The sequence below is a fragment of the Pinus tabuliformis genome, chromosome 9 (assembly GCF_031772625.1).
Source record: "Pinus tabuliformis cultivar Carrire ecotype Pingquan chromosome 9, CPIR1, whole genome shotgun sequence".
Taxonomy (NCBI): Eukaryota; Viridiplantae; Streptophyta; class Pinopsida; order Pinales; family Pinaceae; genus Pinus; species Pinus tabuliformis.
The window spans coordinates 421,564,836-421,587,138 of record NC_142307.1 but is presented as its reverse complement, the minus strand read 5'-3'; the positions used below and the strand labels follow the sequence as shown (position 1 = coordinate 421,587,138).

Below are 22,303 nucleotides of genomic sequence, written 5' to 3'. Positions count from 1 at the left end.
TAGAGGGCTTGCACAAGGGTTTGTGTTGGAAATACCCGGGGGGGGGTGAATTGGTATTTCTTTACAATTGTTATTTTTTACCAGTTAAGATTACTTATAATTAGAACACAAAATGAACAATGATAGAATAATAATTTTATTAATCAGAAATGACGAGGACTCCAATCCTCTTTACAATGAATCAAGTACTATAATAGGTCAGGGCTCCAACCCTAGATGAGGACTCCAATCTTCAAATCGCCAGGCTCCAACCTGTATTCTGCCAAGCACCAACTTGGGCTTCACGAGGCTCCAATGTCTAGGGCTCCAACCCTTTCCACTGGCACAGGCTCCAACCTGATCTTCTTGAGGACTCCTATCCTCCAGGGCTCCAACCCTCTCCAATTTGCTTCAACACTTCAATGTGGGTTGAATGGTTCTTCAAGGCTTCCAAAATCTTCTACACAAGCCTTGATGATGTCTTCAAGATTTTCTTCAATTAGTGCCTTCAAATATTCTTCATAGCACTATCTTCTCAATGACAACTTTATCAACCACCGAAGAAGTATTTAATGCTCTTCATGATACCCAAAACAAGTTCCTTCAATGATAGTCCATGATGACCTTCAACAATGCATCAAGTTCTCCACTAATGCCTCCAAGTCAACTTCTAAAAAAAAGTCTTCAATAGGTCTTTATCAATGCTCGCAGATGTCTCAATAAGCTTCTTCAAGATAATGCTCCAAGATGTCTACAATATCGTCAACAAGCTTCTTGATGCTGGCTTCAAAGGATGTTCTCCTATATTCCTTTAGAAGTCTTTACCTCAACCACTATGCTTCAACAAGGTGTATCTTGTTTGTCCTTCAAGATCAACTTCTACGATCCTGCTAAGTGGTCTTCAAAGATCACCACTTCAAGGGTTCAAGGATTTCTTCACAATGGTTCTCTTAAAAAAAGACTGCTTAAGAAGCTTCTTCAAGCATCTTCAATAAGCCACTCCACAAAGTCGTCTTTATCCAATGTAACTGTTAGGTTTGATTCACTGTTTTTGAATGAATGAACCAAGACGTAACTGTTTAGGAGTTTGTACAGTAAGCATAGAGAATTGCTTCAAATGCTCCACAGGTCACCGTGCCAAATAGTAGGATTTCTCCACAACTTTGTCTCCAGAAGTTGTCATGAGAGGAGTCTAAACAAGTTGTGCTTTTGATTCACTTTTAACTGCTCCTCAAGAATCTTAGCTCTATTATAAGTGAATATCCTTATGTCTTCAAATTGTGTAGGCTTTAGAAATTTTGTTCAATCTGCAGGGTTACATTGGGATGCCCATATAGGTGTATGTCTCTTGTTTCTTCACTACGGAGATAGGTCGCAAAGATACATGATAACTTGTGTTTGTACTTCAGAAAAGTGCTCTCAAAAACCTCAGAAACATCTTCGATTGTTCTCTAACCGACGTGTCAACTCTCCTTAGAAAACACCACAGATCTGTCTTTGTGCTTGACCGCAGATGTACTTCTTGTTATCTCAGATCCGCAACTATGTCTCCTTGTCACAGGTCCGCAAGGAGTGTCTATAGGTTTGTAATGGTAGTCTTCCACAAGTCTGCAATTCGATCTAAAATTTACACAATCCACAAAAGGTCTGCAAAGTAGTCACAATGTTCTTTCAAAAAAATCTCCACAAGTCTGCAATAAAGAGCTTTGTACAGGTCCGAGAGCCTTTAGATGTATCTCCTTTTGTAAGTTCACCAAATGTTTCTTGTTCCTCACTTCTGTCCTTTTTTTTCTCTACAAATTTATCTCCATCTATGAATGGTCTTGACTATGTGTTCTTGCCTTTTCCTTGTCTCGTGATTCTTTGCGTAATAATCTTCAACAAGTGCACTTTGGTATATATACGATTTTACCATAGTTTGGAGGGACATGACAGTTGGCCATTTTAGGGAGTCGACCAGCAGTAAGAAAGCCGACCTGAACTATGCTATTTTATTTTATTTTTATAAAATGTGCAGCGTCCAATCGTCAAGTATGTTTAGCGTAGCGTCCAATGTCCATCAAGCATATTACGTCCAACGTAATATGTAATATTAACATTTTTATGTGGCATTTGGTAATTTTATTATGTCAAGTTGGGGTATCGAATATGACATTTGCTTTTCGCATATGTTCATCAAATATGTGGCGTTCTTCTTTAGGATTAGCATTAGGTCATAATTAGGGTTAGGGTTAGTTTTGTCATCAATTAGGGTTTCTAGAGTTAGGGTTTTTATAATAAAGTTAGGGCTTTTAGAGTTAGGGTTTTTATAGTCTATAGTCTAGGGTTTAAACATATATATATATACACACATTTTTAGATTTAGGGTTTCATAGTTTAGGGTTAGGGTTTCATAGTCTAGGGTTAGGGTCTTAGAGTCTAGGGTTAGGGTTTCGCCTTATGGTTCTTTAACAAGCAAAGGAGGAATTCAACATTAGGTTAAAATAGACCTAGGGTTTTTCACAAAGTTAGGGTTTCGCCTTCTTCAACATGTACCTAAGATACCATCTTCAACAATGCCATATTGACATCAATGACAACTTTGACCAATAATTTGGACAACCAATTTTTCTGAGGTAGGTTGTGTCGGGATTGCACGTGGAGAAGGGAAAAATTGCCTCAATAATTTTTGTCAGATTATCTTGCTGAGGATTGCCAAGTTTGGCATTAGATTGTACTCTCACTACTACATTATAATAAAAAAACCCTCGTCTGCTGCACAAGTTTTCCCACATTGGGTTTTTCCGGGGACATTTATCCAAAAACACTGGTGTCAATTTTATTGTGTAAATTATTTTCTCAATTCCTAATTTTGCTTCTGTAGTATTTTTTATGGTGAAGAAATTGCAGTGTGAATTATTCGTTGTTTGCCATAGAAAATATATTGCTTAATAATTAACCAGTTAGAAGAATAATTTCTAGTTGTTGCATTTCAAGGAAATTTTACATGGTATCAGAGCGATTTTGAGGACAGATTAGGAGCAGATCAGCGCCGGGTGGAAGAGAAAACCACACACTGAAGAGTTTTTCTAAGAGGGTTTCTAGATTCAGTTTTCTGGAGGAAATCTGTGATTTCCAGTTGTAGGTGGTAGTAGTAGCTTGCAGAATCGCGCATTCCAGAAAGGAGTGTGAACAACAGAGTGAGCCATCAAGCAAGAAAGGGAGGAGATTCCTGTTTATTTCCCAGTTGTGAGTTTTGCAGAAAATGGCCTCAGCAGGACTTCGAGATTAGGATAGGCTAGATGGAGCCTCGAATTATTGTATCTGGAAAGCCAAAATGTCTTTCCTGCTAGATGAGCATGGTCTGAAGACGTACGTAGAGAGAGTTGTAGCCGTACCTACAAACCTGCAGCAATTAGAGAACTACAATAAGGAGATGACTAAGGCAAAGTGGTTGATCCTTGATGATGTTCGAGATCATATAATCTCACACTTAGCGGCCAAGAATACAACCAAAGAAATATGGGATGCAGTTGCCATGCTTTTCCAAAATCCTTAAGAAAACCGAAAGATATTTCTGAAGGAGAAGTTGAGGATCACCAAGATGTACAAGGGTGAAGGGGTTACTCCTTGTCTCACCAGGATTCAAAGTGTCCGAGATGAGCTTGCCGCAGTTGGAGAAGCACCTCAAGAGAGTGAGCTGGTGCGTACAACTCTTAATGGTTTCATAGCGGAGTGGGCTACCTTTGTCCAAGGTATCACTAGACGAGATAATCTACCAGGTTGGGATCGATTGTGGGTTGATTTCACACAGGAGGAGATGAGGCTTGCTCTGGTTGAGAGCAATATTAGTGGCAGCAGTAGCAAAGGATTGAAAGGTGTGAAGCAAGAGGAGAACATAGCCCTTGCATCAAAGGGGAAGGCAAAGAAAGCTCCCTGTCAAGAATAAGGGCCAAGGCTCACATGGAGGAGAAAATAAAAAAAAGGATCTCTTGAAGATCAAATGCTTTAGGTGTGGTGAGTTTTGCCACTTCAGTACTAAGTGTCCTAAGAGAAAGAAGGGCAAGAAGGAAAGTAGGAGCAGGGAACAACTTCGAAAGAGATCGACAATTTGTCTTCCAGGTTGGAGGATGAATTCACAATGTATGCACCTATACCTCCAGGAGAGAAGTGGGGTGACATGGAACTTTAGTCACCAGAGTTGCAGAGTTTTGGGCAGGGTCCAAGGGGGATAACATCAGATAAGTGTTTCCTCATGGATCATTACCCTTGCTACAGGGGCCCACAGTATTCAATCGTATATGGATCAATGTCAGCATGGCGTAGTTAGTTCTTGAGGAGACAGTTGCAGTACTAGTTGCAGTCAGATGCTGAGGAGCACAAAGCCATTGTAATGCAGACAAACTTAGTGGATAGAGCAAAGGATAGTAGCAATCAGAGACTCAAGAGATGGTTGCAAAGCCATTAGAGAGACACGGTTGATTTAGAGTTTTTAGCTGCAGTAGCAACAACAACATGAGATCAGTTGTAGCGCAAAGTAGAGTTCGTAGCAGTATAGGGTACAATGCAGTGTTGGCAACAACGCAGATGCAGGGTGGTTCAACTATAGGAGTGGCAGATGAATCAGAGTTGTGCAATAGCTTGGTGGAGAGTGGCAGGTTGTCACAGTTGTTAGACATCAGAAACGTGCATGGGAGGATGTGATAAGACAGAAAGTGAGAGAGAGCACCTTCCTCGCTAAGAGGGAGTGTTAGTTTTGTAGCATCAAACAGGTGTTCTAGTCTCGAATTTGGTCATAGAGGCTAAGAAACACTAGATCTCCTAAGCCCATAAAAAATTTCAAGAGAAAATGCCTGGAGATGGCTCAATTAAGTTAATTAATCAATAATTAAATATATCCTAAGTCTAACTTAGGAAAAATGATTAATTAACAATAATTAATTGATAAAGGTTTTTCTTATCTAGAAATTCACATGGATCGACTTAGAGATGATCTTAGCCGTTGATGGAGATCTAATCATCGCCGTTGGTTCACCAATGAGAGATTATAAGAGCAGGTCGATGGGGTTGAGGAGAAACACATCAGGAGAGCGAGTTTCCTTGGTAGATCGATCTACCCAGTTCGAGCCAGAAATGACGCAAAGGCTGAGTGGGAGCAAATTTCGAAGGAAGTTTCCAGTTTCAGAGAGGCAACAACAAGAGGTAGAGTTATTCTACAAAGAGGCTGAGCAGGGACTGTGCAGGCAACTTCAGTGAATAGTGCGATTTTGCAAAGGAGGAGGTCGATGCAGGTTCCAGAGGCAGGCAGCTTCAGTGAGCAGTTCGATTTCACAAAGGATGAGGTCGATGTAGGTTCCAGAGGCAGGGATAATTTCCAGAGGGTTGGAGAGTCACTTCCAGCAGCAGTAGTAGGTTGGACAACTTGATCAAAGGGAGTTTTAGGCCACACATGTGAGGGTTTGCACAGAGGGCATGCGTAAGGGTTTGGACAACCAATTTTTATGACGCAGGTTGTGTCAGGATTGCTCGTGGAGAAGGGAAAAATTCTGTCAATAATTTTTGTCAGATTATATTGCTGAGGATTTCCAAGTTTGGCATCCAGATTGTACTCAGAAATTTCACTGTTGCATTATAATAATAAAACCATCTTTTGTTGCACTAGTTTTCCCACTTTGGATTTTTTTGGGGACATTTGTCCAAAAGCACTGTTGATTTGGGGTAGCATTGGATGTGCTCTAGCCATGAAAATTGGTGGAGAGGTTAAAGCACATGAGATCTCCAAGACCCAGGAATGGTTTGGGCAGATTCTACTCGGTTTAGGAGATATTAAAATAATTAATATTTGTAATGGAGTTTCTAAGTCTAAACTTAGGAAAAATAAATATTAATGGGTATTAATATAAAACTGGGTTAGAAGGTTCCAAAAGACATGGATCAAGCCAAATCTAATCTTAGTCGTTGATTAGAGATGTAATCTCGGCCATTGAAGGACCAACAGGAAAAGTATAAGAGGAGGCTTGAGGGTGAGTTGGAGAATACACTAGAGTGATCTGTCATTCGATTTTCTAGAGCGGGGTTTGCTAAGAAAATTCGAATCAGTGAAAATTTTGCAGCGAGGGGCAATGAGTACTTCATAGAGAGGTAGAGATAGTGCCAAGAGACCAACACAAAGGCAAAGAGGCAGATGCAGAAGCTAGAGCAGGCCATGCAGAGGCTAGCTGAGACAGCGCAAAGGCCAGAGGGCCTATGTCATCCACGCAGAGGGCAGTAGGAGTGACGTAGAAGGTTGTAGAGGTTGCGCAGTGCCTCAGAGCGCTGACGCAAAGGGTTTTGAGGTTGACGCAGAGGCCAGGAGGGCTGACGCAGTGCTTTAGTTGTGTTGGAAAGGGTTTGGGGCAGATTTTCTGAATATCTGCTTTCGAATAGAGGTATTACTGCCGGTTATTTTTCTCTGTCGGGTGAGCCAGTTGGCACCCAGTTGTACTCAAGGATATACTGCATAATAAATAAACCCTCAAAATTGCTGCATCGGTTTTCCCAAGTTGGGTTTTTCCGAGGACGAGTTGTCCAAAAATAATGGTGTCACTTGTGTGTTTGCTATGCTTTCAGCTGTTGATCTGTAGATGGTTGAGACTGTATTGTGTTTATTTCGATATTTATATGTTTAAATAACTTGTTCGTAATTAAGAAGTAGGAGAAATATACCAAAAGAATACAAATAAAATTTCTAACGGATAGACTTAGAAATTTCAACATGGTATTGGAGGGTGGTTGCAGATCACAGGAGAGTTGAAGGCACCAACTGAAACAAAGCATTTGCAGCAGAAACAACTGTCTCGAGTGACAGAAGTTGTTCCTTGTAGAAAGCGACAGAAGAAGGGTTGATGCAGAGGGATTGTGGCATCAGTCCGGGCCAGAGAGAGGCTAGCGCAGAGGTTGAGGAGGGCAGAAAGTGGCTCACGCAGAGCCACGCATAGACCAGGAGGGTTGACACAGTTGGCTAGGGGAACATTTCAGCCAGTGCTGAGATTGTGCAGAGCCTAGAGGCCCAGTCCTTCAGTTGCTAGGTCATAGGAAGTTGTGGGCAGATTGCGAGGAGTGAAGTTGGTGGGGTGTTGTTGCTACCGAGTCATAACAAAACTTAACGGGCAAAACCAGGGTAGAGGGAGTCGCTACCGAGGCAAATTTCTAGCCAAGGGATCCAGATCAGTGATGCAGGTGCATAGGAGATCGGAGAGGTACGTCTCAACAGTTGGCAGGTGGATTTCCAGGAGGGAAATCGAGACTTAGGAGTCTAGCAGAGAACTTCTAGACGGGATGTAGCGACTCAGAGGGAGTCGAAGAGAGAACTTCTAGAGGGAAGTAGAGGCTCGGAGGACTTGAAAGGAAGAGCAGAGAGATGGCCATGAATGGAATGAGGGATCGGGACAGGCTGGACGGGGCGTCCAACTTTGTGGTCTGGAAGGCCAGGATCTTGTCCATTCTAGATAGACATCGCATCAAGGCTTTCGCCTTGAGAACAATGGCTATCCTAGTTGACCCGGCTGATAATGAGAAGCACGAGGAGGCAATGGCCAAGGCGAAATGCGTCATCCTTGATGGGGTCAAGGATCACGTGGTTCAACATATTACCGAGAAGGATAAAACAAAGGAAATGTGGGACACCTTGAAGACGTTGTACCAGCATACTTTCGTGCAGAGGAATATGTTACTTGAGAAGCAGCTGCAGTCATACCAGATGCAGAAGGGGATGTAGATAGATCACTTCCTCGGTCGGTTGAAGGAGATTCGGGACCAACTGACTTCCATAGGGGCCACGCCGGATCAGGAGTTGATGGTGAGGACCGCTTTAAACGCGGTCTCTGAGGAGTGGGAGACATTTGTCCAGAGCATACTGGGCAGGCCGAATCTTCCAAATTGGAAGAACTGTGGGCGGCTCTTCGCTAAGAAGAGATCAGACGGCTAAGCAAGACAGGAAGTAGGAGTAAAGGAGTCCGGATCAAGAAGGAAGAGGAAGAGGATGCAGCTTTGGCATCTGCGGGGAAGCAAGAGAAGAGGAATAAAAAGGACCTCTCCAAGGTCAAGTGCTTCAATTGTAGGGAACTGGGTCGTTATGCGAACCAGTGTCCGAGGAAGAAGAACAAGGGAGAGGGGTCTGACTCCAAGGCAGCGCCAGCTAAGGCGGAGAAGGAGGTAGAGGATGATGACGATTGTGTCGTGAGCACTCATGTACCTCTAGAGAAGAGGTGAGGTGACATCGAGCTGTAGTCAGGAGGACTATAGGAGATGTGGGGCAAGATCCTTGAGGTACCCAACCTCTTGGATTATACCTTGCTATGCGAGCCTCGAAGAGAGAGTAGCAAGACTGGCAGATGTCGGTAGAAACGGGTGTGGATGAAGCGAAAGAGAATACTACAGTGCAGGATTCCCGGGCAGCACAAAGCTAGCAGGCTGCAGCAGTGTGAGAGGCACAAAGGAGGTTGCAATAGTGTAGGATGGCACAAAGAGGTTGGCAGCAGTGCGAGAGGCAGGGAGTTGTTGCATTCGCAGAGAGGCAGTAGAGGGATCATTGGATAACAGCAGAGAGAGCTACAACATCAGGAGTGTTTCTAGCCCGACAGGGATGTCAGTAGTTGGGTGGATCAGTTACTTACTTCTCAATAACTAAGTTGCAGTGTAGTAGCACGATGCAACATGATGAGAGGGGGTTGCAGTGCCGATGCAGTGTTGGGAGAAAGGACTAGCAGCAGTACGGATGCAGAGGGAGCTACCATACAGATACAACAATGGCAGTGGCAGGGCCATGGGCAGCAGTACAGGATGTAATCGTGTTGAGGATGTTGGGTGGGGAGGCCTAGCATTAACACAGGTACCGGTGCCGTATAATCAGAGTGATGCTCAGTGTGGAGTATTACATGAGCACAGTCCTTGCTAAGAGGGAGTGTTGATTTGGGGTAGCATCAAATGTGCTCTAGCCATGAAAATTGGTGGACAGGCTGAAGCACATGAGATCTCCAAGACCCCGAAATGGTTTGGGCAGATTCTACCCGGTTTAGGAGATATTAAAATAATTAATATTTGTAATGGAGTTTCTAAGTCTAAACTTAGGAAAATTAAAATATTAATGGGTATTAATATAAAATTGGGTTAGAAGGTTCCAAAAGACATGGATCAAGCCAAATGTAATCTTAGCCGTTGATTAGAGATGTAATCTCGACCGTTGAAGGACCAACATGAAAAGTATAAGAAGAGGCTTGAGGGTCAATTGGAGAATACACTAGAGTGATCCGTCATTCGATTTTTTAGAACGAGGTTTGCTAAGAAATTCGAATCAATGATCAGTTTGCAGCGAGGGGCAATGATTATTGGATAGAGAGGTAGAGATAGTGCCGAGAGACCAGCACAGAGGCAGAGAGGCAGACGTAGAAGCTAGAGCAGGCCACGTAGAGGCTAGCTGAGACAGCGCAGAGGCCAGAGGGCCTGCGTCATCCACACAGAGGGCAGCAGGAGTGACGCAGAAGGCCGTAGAGGCTGCGCAGTGCCTTAGAGGGCTGACACAGAGGCCAAGAGGGCTGACGCAGTGCTTCAGTTGTGCTGGAGAGGGTTTCGTGGGGCAGATTTTCTGAATATTTGCTTCCGAATAGAGAGGTATTACTGCTGGTTATTTTTCTCTGTCGGGTGAGCCAGTTTGGCACCCAGTTGTACTCAAGGATATATTGCATAATAAATAAACCCTAAAAATCGCTGCACCGGTTTTCCCAAGTTGGGTTTTTCTGGGGACGAGTTGTCCAAAAATAACGGTGTCACTTGTGTGTTTGCTATGCTTTCAGCTGTTGATCTGTAGATGGTTGACACTGTATTGTGTTTATTTCGATATTTATATGTTTAAATAACTTGTTCGTAATTAACAAGTAGGAGAAATAAACTAGAAGAATACAGATAAAATTTCTAACAGATAGACTTAGAAATTTCAACAAGCACTGGTGTCAATTTTATTTTGTGTGTGCATTATTTCTCCATTCCTAATTTTGTTTCTGCAATATTTTTTATGGTGAAGAAATTGTAGTGTGAATTATTCGTTGTTTGTTGTAGCAAATAAACTACTTAATAATTAACCAGTTAGAAGAATAATTTACAATTGCTGCATTTCAAAGAAATTTCACACTAAGTCCACTAGCTAGACACGAATTGGCATAACGACTTAGAGGGGTAGTATCTTCTTCAAACTCTAACAAAGGGTAAGATTCCAAAGCATGGGTAAAATATCCAATGACCAAAGAATACAAAATTCTCCAAATTTCTTTTATTTTTCTGCAGTTAGAGCAGGATTTTAGTTGTGGGCTTTTACTATCATATCAATTACAACAAGCTATTTGCTAGAGAAAACTAATTAAATTGTTAGATCTAACTCCCACTTAGATATAAATTATTATTTCTTGCATTTTACACTTGTATCTAGCCGTTTAGTTGTAGATTACTAGGTTGAGGGGGCTTTTTGCTTGCTGGGCCTGCATTTTTTGCCACCAGAAATAAGTTCTACCGGCCTACATATAAGTATCTTACGCTAGAACTTGTGATTTTTCAGCTCTATATTAGTTTATAAGCAATTTTTATGTTAGAGATGAATTATTTTTATTTTTTAATCATTTAAATTATAAAATAATTTTCTAGAAAATTTCTAGGTTATTAAACATAACCCAAAAATCTGAAAATCACTATGTTGCAGGAAACGCTGGTCCTAAGGGCGTTTCTGGGTTGAAACAAAACGGAAACGCGGAAAAGTGTTTGGTATGGCCTGGAAACGCATTTTAGGCCGTATTGCCACGTTTCATGTAGGGGAAATGTGGCCCAGTAAGGCCTAAAAACGCGTTTCCAGGTCATACAACCACGTTTCAGCGATAAAGTGACTTTTTTTTTCAGTTTTTTTTTTAGATTTTTCATTTTTGTTTTTTTATTTTTATTTTTTTATTTTCGCTCCCTGCCAATTCAAGAGTGATAGAGAGAGCTATTGAAGATTGGAAACAAATTTTTTTGAGTGGGCCAGCTTAATGTTCAAGCCTATGGCCCTAGTGTTGATATGCAGTTCATGGTAATGTTAAATTCTTAAAGTAAAACTGACACTTTTACCTAAATTTTTAACATTACCATGAAATGATTCAGGATGTTTGAGAGTGGTTTCATCCTTAGTGGATTTCATATGGAGATAGTAGAATCTTAGATCTCACTCAAAATCCAACATACTCATCTGTTTTTTAAGATTTCAGGATTGGGGGAATTGCAATGTTTCCATTGGATTTTGTCATGTACTAGGGTATGGAACTTGTATTTAATCAAGAGAACCAAGCTATGCAGGGGACACTCCCAATAATCAAGAGCACCTAGGGTACTAGGTATGGAACTTGTATTTAATCAAGAGCACTAAGGTCTTCGACTATCTAGGAGGATACTCCCAATCAAGCCCGAGACAAGAAATTAGAAATTTCTTGTGGCTGATTTTGGATATTGCTGTTTTCATTATGTGATCATTCACGAGTAAATGTGATGTAAATTTAGAGACTTATTGTTTATGCATTGGCATTGGACAATTTAATCATAATGTTATAAATTAGAATGTATCATGTATGCTCTATGATTGCACATATTTCTTAAATGTCCTAATATATATATATATATTGCATTTCCTTGTTTCCAAAATTTGGGGGGGTCACTTTCGTACCCGTACCCGTTTCGGAAACTCGTACTCGTTTCCCCGTATCGTGCAATTTCGGAAAATCATTTTTCAGCCCATTGGAAATTGCTTAGGTTTGCCGTTACACCAAAACCCGCAGGTGTTGGTAAACATTACAAGCCAGTAACTAGGATCCCCAGGGTGGAAATTACGGATTCTATAGAGGTGCCGTGATTCTTCCAACACCCTACCTCAAACGCAACTTGGGGGAATCGAACCTGGGTCCAAGCTCTGATACCATGTAGGAATTTACAGGGTAAGTTCCTCAGAAAGAACACCAAAGGACACCGCTCACAACCAGATCACAGATCAATACACCAGTATTTTTGACGTGGTTAAAACCCTCAAAGAGGGAAACAATCCACGGCTTGTGCCAACGTGGCTACTACAGGCAATTTATTAATCAAAGAATGAAAATTTACATAAGCTTCTCTCATGCACGGATTACCCGAACAATGACCCTCCATGCGCTTTAAATAGAACTCATGGACCAATCGAGTGTCAAGCCACGGATCAAGTGTCGGTAATACCGAGGAGAGAATGAATCGTCGGATCACTACATATCGTGACCGTCGGATTGTATGTTACAAAATGTACAACGGTAAAGAAACACACTTTACCTAACTCTATACCTAACTCTATACTAGACCAAGTTGAACTTAACTATTTCCTATGTGTCGGAATATCCTAACAGAGAGGAGGCCCCAAAGCCTCCACAATCTCTTTTTAGCCATTCCACACTCAAGGGTAACTTACATAGTGGGTTGGCTGATCAAACAAATAGGTTGTTGTCCTTGCATTTATATGGTAAGTTTTACAAGCTGTCATATTTGACAACAAATTAGTTTGACTTATAACTCCTTAACCAGACTTCATAATTGATAAATAATTACATATTTGGTTAGAGTAACTTGAGTAGACCAAAATCCATAGTTTACATGCTACATTTTTTATTTGTTTGGATACTAATATCTGCTATCAGAATTTTTCTCTGTTTTAGCACTGCCTTTTATGCAAGAAAATAGACAAGTCAAGAATACCTTCAACCCATTGACTCCATACAGGGCACTGGACATAAACCAGAATTGCTGTGAGATGTTTAGGAACTCCTCCCTTGGCTGTTTAGGAGGTGTTGGGCCTAGATAACAAGGGCTTGGGCCGAGGTGATAGTGGGTCCCTGCCCTGTGTGTGCCCATCAACCAAGGTTTCCAAGACCTTAGCGGCCCTGCAAAAAATATTGGTAACATGAGGTTTAAAATTTCTACAATTTTCTCTTTTATAATTTGTCTATGGATGCATAAGCTCAATAAATTTTTCTTGGGAGGAACTATGATATGATGTAATCTCTTTTTATGGATGATGCATGGTGAAGTAAGTTTATTTGCTTTATTTTGATATTATGTTCCATGGGATGAATGTTCATGTGCTACTTTAGTTTATCTGGTATTTGCCTCATTGTGTCTTGTTGAGTTAAACCCTTTTTCCAAGTATTTGAGGAATAGAGATGGATTTTTCTTTCCCTTAATCATTTGAAAAATTTGAGACCCTAGATTTGAAGCCCTAGGGTATGTTAGTTTATTTCCCCTAACTTGTTTGGATTTAGTTCTCTCTCCAAGGAAACTCTAAAATTGTTTGATTCCTCGACTCCGTATGCCCTCCCTGCCAAATACACACACACAGATATATATATATATATATATATATATATATATATATATAGACAAACTAAAGCACTGATCTTCTATTTTCCATCATCCGTTTTTCTCTATAATCTTCAAAACTATTTTGCTAGGGTTTCTGTTAATTTTTGGTATGTTCTATGCTTAAGAGCAATTTACTTCAATTTTTCTTATAAGCCCAATATCAATTTCCAGATTAGCAATCACATCAGCATGATAGTAAAATGCAGATAGAACATAAACATAAACAGTAGAAGACAAGCCAAGACAAGAGGACACAAGATGTGGCACCAGCCAGGGACAAACCCCAATGTGGGGAAACCCTTGATCAAATCTTCAATAGTTCAGCAGAGAGAGAGATAGTACAAATATACAAATCTGAGAATTTATGACAACAACAGTAAAGCCTAGATCAGAAATGTCAATGCTGATCAAACAAGATGGAAATCTTCCTCTAAGTGACTTGGTCAAGCCCAGTCAACTTCAATCTTCAACAGTAAGCTCAATGCATCCTTCTAGCTGCTTGGAAGATCCTCCACATGGCAGAAACAGGCTGCTGCAATCACGATTCAATCTGGTCAACTCATTGACCCAACACTCCACAAAATGCTGCTTTCCTCCACTGTTTGCTTGCTGCTCCTGCAAATCTGCTTAGCGCACAATATGCAGCCCTTAACCCTCTACGCTGTCAGCAAACTAAATTTCTATGCTGTCCTAAGGACTCCTACAAGTTGCCCGTCAAACTGACTCAACACATACAAGATGCACTCCAAAATGTGAGCACTAGTTCACTGTTATAGGGTAACTTGGCTGCTGCAATTCTAGACTGGTTAGGGCACCCAAACACAGTCCCTAACAACCCTCAAACTAACCCATAATTGTTCCTCTTGCTTCGGCTGCCCTCCAATAGGATGCTGCCCTCCACGCTGCTCCTTTAGGGCAGTTTCAAGCCCAATGCATGGACTTGTCACCCTAAAACAGTTGCTGCACCCTCCAGCAAGCCCTCCTTACCTCGGCCTCCAAGAACAGGGCCTCGGCCCTTCAATCAGCAACTGTCTCTTAAACGTACCCCTGAAACAGTCCTCAAATGTCCTCGCTGTCTCTCCTGGCTAGGGCTTCCTTTTTGCTGCAGTTAAGGGCCTCTTCTTCTGCAGATTAGGGCCTCCCTCTTGCTGCGGATATGGCCTTTCTTTTGACTGTGGCTAGAGCATCTTTGACTGCAGCTAGGGCACCTTTATGACTGTGGCTTGATCTCCTTTAGGACAGCGGCTAGGGCACCTTCTTCAACTGCGGCTAGGGCTTCTCTTTTAGCTGCGTATTAGACCTCCTTTGCTGCGGATATGTCTTCCTCTTGCCCTCTCCTTCCACCAAACCCAAACGAGTGGAGAGAGATCATGAGAGATGTGTGTGCCTCAATGTCTCCTCTATTTATAATGCAACATTGAGGTTGAGCTGGGGGTTATTTGCTTGCTGGCCGACCTTGACAAATTGTCAATAATATAAATAAATATAATTTTTGGATTCAACTGCGTTAAGTAAGTCATTCACGTATGCACTGCGTAAACCCCCATACTTAAATATAAATAAATTCATATCTCCATAAATACATGTCAGAATTGGATGATCTTTAGATCAATCCTGCACCTCTCAGAAAGAGGAATCCAAGAAAAATATCAACTGCCATAAATAAGATGACCCACATGGAGTTTGTCCCTAGTTGCTAAGTTTAACAGTTTCCTCACCAAGACCATCCAATAATTCCTCAATTATGTGTGTTCATGGACATATTTGAGCATCTATTGGTTGATATCAGCCTTCAGATTGAGCCATAGGAACTTTTGATCCCAAGTCTTGGAACTACCAAGCCCTGGCAATCCTATCCCAAGGAGAAACCCCCCTTGAGTGGGAGGACAGCTGGCCAGAAGTGAGAAAAGAGTTGATGAGGTGACAGTGGCACCTCTTAGGTGCAATGGGTTTCACACTTTATCTCAAGAAGTGCGAGATTTTGCAGTAAAAGTTATCCATACATGTGGATGGGTAATAGTTATCACTTAGTTATCTCAGAATGCTTAGTACTTTATTTCGTGCTGATGATGATCTCAATCTAGATTAAATATCACACTCATTCTCTATATAATTGGAATATATGCACTGTAATATGTTATGTTATTTTTAAACTAGGCATAGACATGAGACAAAATCAGACTTGGTGGGGTTGATCTATTGTTTGATAGATTTTGTATATGAAGTATTTGTGGTTACTACAATTCTCCTGCAGTCATATGACTGCCCATTGTAGGCTCTAAAACAATCAGGATATCTACTTGAAGGTTAGTGATGTTCGTTTAGTAGTTAGTATAATTACTAAATGGTGGTCACAATTTGCATGATTCTCAGCACTTCCATCCACAACATTAGATAGCTTCATTTCCATGTATACATGTAACTGGTCATAAGGAGCATTACTACTCAAGCAGGGAAGTTTGGCTTGCTACTTTGTTTTAGTTTTTCATTCTGTCTTCAATTAACATGTTAGAGCTATTAGCTACATCAACGAGTTTGTTGATTAGCTTAAAGTCGGTTCCAATAATATTGCTATGCACATACATTCATTAAGCTTTGTCACTATTCTTTTTGACCATCCCCCTTTCCCTGACAATTAAATTTCTGAAAATGTTTTATTAAATAATGGGCATGAGCATTTCTTGGTCATGTTTTTCATTTTGTAAATCTGTCAATATTTTTTTCTCATCTCAGGGATGGTGTTTTAGTAATATTTTAATTCTTATATCAGGGGCTGATCTTTCTGATGCCGACCTTCGTGGAGCAGATTTTTCATTGGCAAATGTGACGAAGGTGCAATAATTAGCCCATCACTTTTACGTTATCTTCCAATTCCCAACAGAGTGCTTTTCTGAATCCATGAATTTGGATTGTAATACATTTAATTTTGTTACTTCTTAAAATATCATGCTATACGTTATTGTCTTCTTATTGCATGTTTCCTCGGTGATAGGCATGGGCAGATATAATAGGAAAGTACTCGTCTTTTGTGGTTGATATTGATATGTTTTCTCAGATTTTTTTATTTTTTTTTAAATCATTCTGTATGGTTAGTTTGTAGTGGATAGAGACCTGTCCTTGACATTTTTTAGTCCCTTTTCTCAGACATAGAAATTCTGCTGTCTACTTCTTTTTGCATATATATTTCTCAATACTGGAAAGTGTCGATCAGCAATAACGTTTTGTCATGCATTGAAAGAGCAAACAAAGATCATTGGCTCAGTATACAGTATGAACATATTTTTGTTTGCTTCAATTGACCACTGATGAATCTGGCTATTAAATTTTAGTTAGTGCATGACCAGATTCATTTTGCATATTTTTGTGGATATTTTTATCTGCTAGGTGGCGTGAGTCCTGAGATGACTGCACACTTAACCTTTGGCTTGAGAAACCGTGACCCAGTGGTATCTAAGTTGTCAAAATCACATGGGGATCGCACCTAGCCTGGGCCACACCGGCCCTTAACATCATTAGAATTTTTCCCACGGAGTTTCGAACTGGTGACCTTCACATCATGGAGGGCCTTAACAGTACACCCCATTACCGTCTATTCTACCCCCATGGGCATTTTTGTGGAAAATTTATCATATTTATTTATTTTATACTTTAGGAGCCTTCATGAAGGGAAATCTTATATTTTATTCTATGTATGAAATTTGAACCCCTCAAGCTATAAAAGGGATGGAGGTCATTGTCTTTGCATCGGTTGTTTTAGTCTCGATCTATTGTTCCACTAGGGCTTGATCTCTCAAGATTTATTTTGGAGTTATAGTGTGTTGGCAAGTTGTACTATGTTGCATAGTGGGCATGGCTATTTTTGAACTCTTTGCAGTGTAATCAGGAGTTCAATGTGATGTTTCTATTCCTTTGCTCTTCTTGATATTGTTTTAACTTTCGATCTTGATTACAACAATATATTTGTGGTTGTGTTCCGTTTGCTTCATTATGATACTCTGATTTGTATCTTACCCATTCAACATGGGTATAAAATGCCCGCTTGAAGAAAGCATTTGAATTTATGACTCTAGTCCCCAAGGATTAAGGCATTGGATACTTGTGATTAATTTAGAGCACTTAGGGTTCTAGGAATTTGCAGATTTGGTGTTCTATTGAGCAAGAAATGTACAGATCTGGGTTGTGATCCGAATATTATCAGCATTTAGGGTTTCAGATCTGCATATTCTCTACGGATCTGAAGTCAGAACTGATTTTATCAGCAGTTAGGGTTTTATTTGCATATTTTAGTGTTTTCTGGCACATTTACTGCAGATCTGAACCTAAGTCAAATTTCAACGTTTCTTGGACATATATGCATACGTCTGAAATCTGATTTGATTTTAAATAAGTAGAGCTAACAGATTTGCAGTTCTGGGGTTTATAAAGGATACTATCAGTGAAATCTATTACAAATTTGATTGTCGCTGTTGCATGAAAGTCTAATGCCAGGGTTTTCTCCTTCCATTTTTTTTCTTTAACAATCACTTGCAGAATTCTTTCCTTCTCCAAGGTTACCCTACATACAATGGGCAACAAGTTCATAACCATACACAAGAAAATGTTTCATGGTGTTGATGAGATATTCAGTGGATAAATTGGCAATTTGATTTTACCTATGTTGTACTGCCTTTGGGAAGGGGGGGACGAGTTTCCGGTATGGCTAGAGCACACCCCAAAATTTTCTAGGGGGCAGAAAGTTGGGGACAGCAATAATATATATAAAATAATAAATATTATTATTATTATTTTAAATTCACCATGTGCATCAAGATAAATCATAATTAATAAATACATCATTGCAATGAAATTATAAACATTGTGTTAGTTTTTGTAGCATCAGACAGGTGTTCTAATCTCGATTTGTGTCTAAGAGACCAGGGAATACTGTTAGTTTCTGTAGCATCAGATGTGTTCTAGCCACAAAATTTGCTGGAGAGGCTAGAATACATGAGATCTCCAAAACCCATAAATCGTTTATGGAAATTCCACCTAGAGATGGCTTAATTAGATTTTTTACCAATTTTTAAATATTTCCTAAGTCTAAACTTAGGGAATATGGTTAACTAATCAAAATTAATTAAGTCAAGGTGCGAATCATCTAGAAACTCACACAGATCAACTTCAAGATGATCCCAACCCTTGATTAAGATTTAACCTTGGCCGTTGGAGTCCCAATAGAGGATTATAAGAAGAAGTCGATGGGCACTTGGAGAATATACACTAGAAGTTCGATTTCTTTGGTAGATCGATTTTCAGAGAGAAACAACAATAGCCAGAGAGCCAGAGATCGAAGTAGATACAGTGAGGGGCAGAGATAGTGAGGCTGGAGGAATATTTCTAGATCCAGTGAGTGCATTTGCAGAGAGGTAGAAGTACCACAATGAGGCTAACGCAGGGGCTGCGTAGAAGCCTCTAGAGGGCAATTCAATTTCGCTGGAGAGAAGTTGAGTTTCAGTCCGAGAGGTTGGGAAAGGGTTCTAGAAGGCCGAAGAGACAATTTCTCAACCAGTGGCAGACAGGACGGCTACAGGAGCAGCTGATTCAGGCTGAGCGTGGCAGATACTGCGCTAGGGTGATGCAGGCCAACACAGAGGCAGTTTGGACGACTCACTTGGAGCTGCAGTTAGAGCCCGGATTTTCTTGTGGGGTGAGGAAAATTCCTCACTAGAATTTTGCCAGTATTTTTCTTTGTAGGATTTCCAGTTGGGCATGTGAAAATTCCTACTACTGAAGGAACCCCTACTGTAGCAAATCTGAATCTACTTCACCTACTTGGATTTTTAAATTACATTCATCAAGTTATTCTTCTGAATACTAAAGCAAATTACTTTTGCAGCCTACACTAATTAGATATTTGATCTCATGAAACAGAAAACAGAGCAAAGAACAAGGCACATAGGACACACTTATTTTTGGACACAATAGTCCCTGGAAAAACCCAATGCGGGAAACTGGTGCAGCAGTTCTGAGGGTTTATTATTATGTAGGAGAAATATCTGAATACAAATCTAGGATGCTCATCTAGCAATCCTTTATAGAGAAAAATACTGGTGGAAAATCTGAGTGAGTTTTACCTCACTTCACCTGGCAAAATTCCAGCTGATCCGGCACAAGATTGGCTAACCCCGACTATTTCTGCGTTGGCCCCACGTAGGCTTTGTGTCAGCCCCGCGTTAGCTTCTCTGCCCTCTGCGTCAGCTATCCCGGCTGTTTCGACAGTTCCTAGCAGTTCCGACTGTTCCCAACAGTTTTGGATTCTGCGTGATATGCAACTTTTCTGCTTCGCGCTAGCCTTTCTAACTTTGTGTCAGGATTGTGTGGGCCCAAACTGGCCTAGTGTCAGCTCTTCCGGCTTCTGCGCTACCTCTTTGCAAGCTCTCTCCATCTCTCTGTCAGTATTCTCTGAAAAGTCCTCTCGGATTCTCATTGCCCCTCTTTTGCTGAATGATCACTTAGTTCGAATTTCTCAGCTTCCTAGCCACAAAAATCGAACTCTAGATCAATTCTCTCTCTCTGTGTGTGTTTTCAAATGAATCCCAAGCCTCCATTTATACTTTTCTTGTACTCACCCATATTTTGATTAATACCCATTAATATTTTAATTTTCCTAAGTTTAGGCTTAGGAACTCCATTAAAAATATTAATTATTTTAATAAAATTCAATCCGGGTGGAATTTCACCAAACGGTTTCTGGGTTCTTTAGAACTCATGTGTCTTAGCCTCTCCACCAATTTTCAAAGCTAGAGCACTTCCAATGCTACCAAAAACTAACAGGGCATCCAAATTATTGTACTCATAATTTCTCACTGCTGCATAATAATAAAATTGTTAGTTGTTGCACTGGTTTTCCCACATTAGGGTTTTTCGGGGACTTTTTTTTTTTTTTAACAAAGTCGTCTACTTGTGTATTATAAAACTGCAGTTCAGAAATCTATTACAAAAGAGGGGAGGTTCCGAGAGCTGAGATTCAAAATTGGGTGCGCAGACCCATAGTCCTCAAAGCTTCTCTTGATTACACTTAAAGCTAAAAACCAACGGCTATATTGTCTGACAAACGATCCTCCTAGCCAGCTAAATTTGCAGTGCATAAGTATTATGGAGAGTGCTGTGTGACCGAGTCATCCGGGAGGGGTTCCCTCCTGCTTACTTTAGTTGAGGCTTCTGCTTGCTGACTTTCAGTGATGGTGCGGAGATGATCTATTACAGCTTCCATATGGATGCAGCGGTCCTTTAGATCTTCGATCTCCTTCTTCCTCTTCTCCAGCTTTTTGCGCTTGGAGTTTCTGTCAGCGTGGTAATCCTCGGTCAGCTCTTTCACTTGCTTCTTCAGGGCGTTGATCATGACTACATGTGCTTTGCACATATGACACTCCCTGTTATTAAAAATGTTGTCCATAGGGTTCCTGGGCTGCTGCTGATTGGCAGGTTGGTTGTTCTGTTCCGCCATGTTGTTTGGAGCAATTTCTACCTTGTCTCGAGGAAATGCAGGAGATATGGGAGGCGTAAACTTTGTATTGCCTAGCTGCTTAGTTGGAGCAAAATGGAACGGAGAGCTCTGATGATGATTGAGGGCGCTGCTGAGAACACAAACCCGAGTATTAGCACTGATAAAAACACAGAAATGAGGAGATTTGTTTACCCTGATCAGAAGGATGTCGACTGAGTTCCAACACGGATAGTTCTTCTTCAATCGTTGCTTGGTGTGCAATGATGAGACCCTGTTTATTCCTGCGTTTCTCGATTCCTGAGGCCGATACCTTGTCCTATTTCCCCAGCTTCGGCAGTCGAGAGGGATTTGGATTACAGAGGATCTCGTTTGCGCAGGCCAACAGTCTTGTAGAGTATACCTGAGGTGACTTCTGGTCTGTTGCATAGGGATTGGAGGTTGACTAAGGGATATCTTTGTCATAGATTTCATTGTTCTCCTTAACCTTACCCGTGGGTCTTCTCGTGGCCTTATTGGCCAGCTCATCTGCTGCCGAATTGAAGTTTCTGAGGACGTGCTTGTAGTTAACTTTGTTCATGCCCCTGGTTTGATCCATTATCCTTTCTTTTATTCTGTTCAAGGCAAATTGATTGAAGTTTTTCCCAGTATTCATGGCTGCTATGAGAATTGCAGAGTCCCCTAACACTAGGAGGTCGTGAATGCCCAACTTCAAGGCAATGGAGGTCCCCAATAGGAGGCTGTATGCTTCGGCTTTATTGTTCGACATAGTGCCCAAACTCCATTCATAGGTAACTATCGTTCTCCCTTGAGGGTCCCTGATAACTCCCCCTGCTCCAGCTCTGCCTGGATTGTTTTTTGAAGCCCCGTCAAAGTGGAGCGTAAACCTCTTTTGTTTTTGAATCCATCTATTGACTTCCTCTTTTGTCCCTCTGAGTTTCCATTCCTTCTGCCTTGTTCCTTTTATTGGCTTGCTTTTTGTTTTTATCTTGTAGTTGAATCTTCGGACCCATTCCTTCGCCTTCTCATCTGTGTAGTCCGGGTCAGCATGTTGGATCCCATTAGCTTCTATAGTTTCTGTTATGAGGGCCATTGTTTTTACCAGGATACTTGAAACACTGGGTTTTTTGTCTTTGAATATACTTTCATTCCTAGCTAACCATATTTGCCAGCAGAGATTAGAAGGGATTCTGGTCCATAATCTCTTGGCGAGGGTCATGTTCTTGTTTGCATAAGGGAAGAGTTTCCCCCAGCCTTTCTGAATGAGAGAGACCTGATTGGGTAGATCCCCTGTCTCAAGGGGGCTGATTATGAGTTTCCAGCAGGACGAAGCTATTGGGCACTCTATGAAGAGATGGTTGATGTTTTCTTCCGCCTTCCTGCACATAAAACAGATTGAAGGCCCCTGAATACCCTTTTTTCTCAGATTTT

General features: G+C 41.0%; 1 protein-coding gene across 3 annotated transcripts in view; it reads left to right on the top strand.

The window, feature by feature from the left end:
* Nucleotides 1-22,303, top strand: part of LOC149148943 (thylakoid lumenal 15 kDa protein 1, chloroplastic-like) — a 208,113-nt gene that overhangs the window by 93,800 nt on the left and 92,010 nt on the right. For all 3 annotated transcript variants that reach the window (XM_089440243.1, XM_089440244.1, XM_089440242.1), the window contains exon 5: nucleotides 16,160-16,221. In XM_089440243.1, the coding sequence (XP_089296369.1) occupies nucleotides 16,160-16,221 (62 nt within the window). The remainder of the gene's footprint in view (nucleotides 1-16,159; nucleotides 16,222-22,303) is intronic.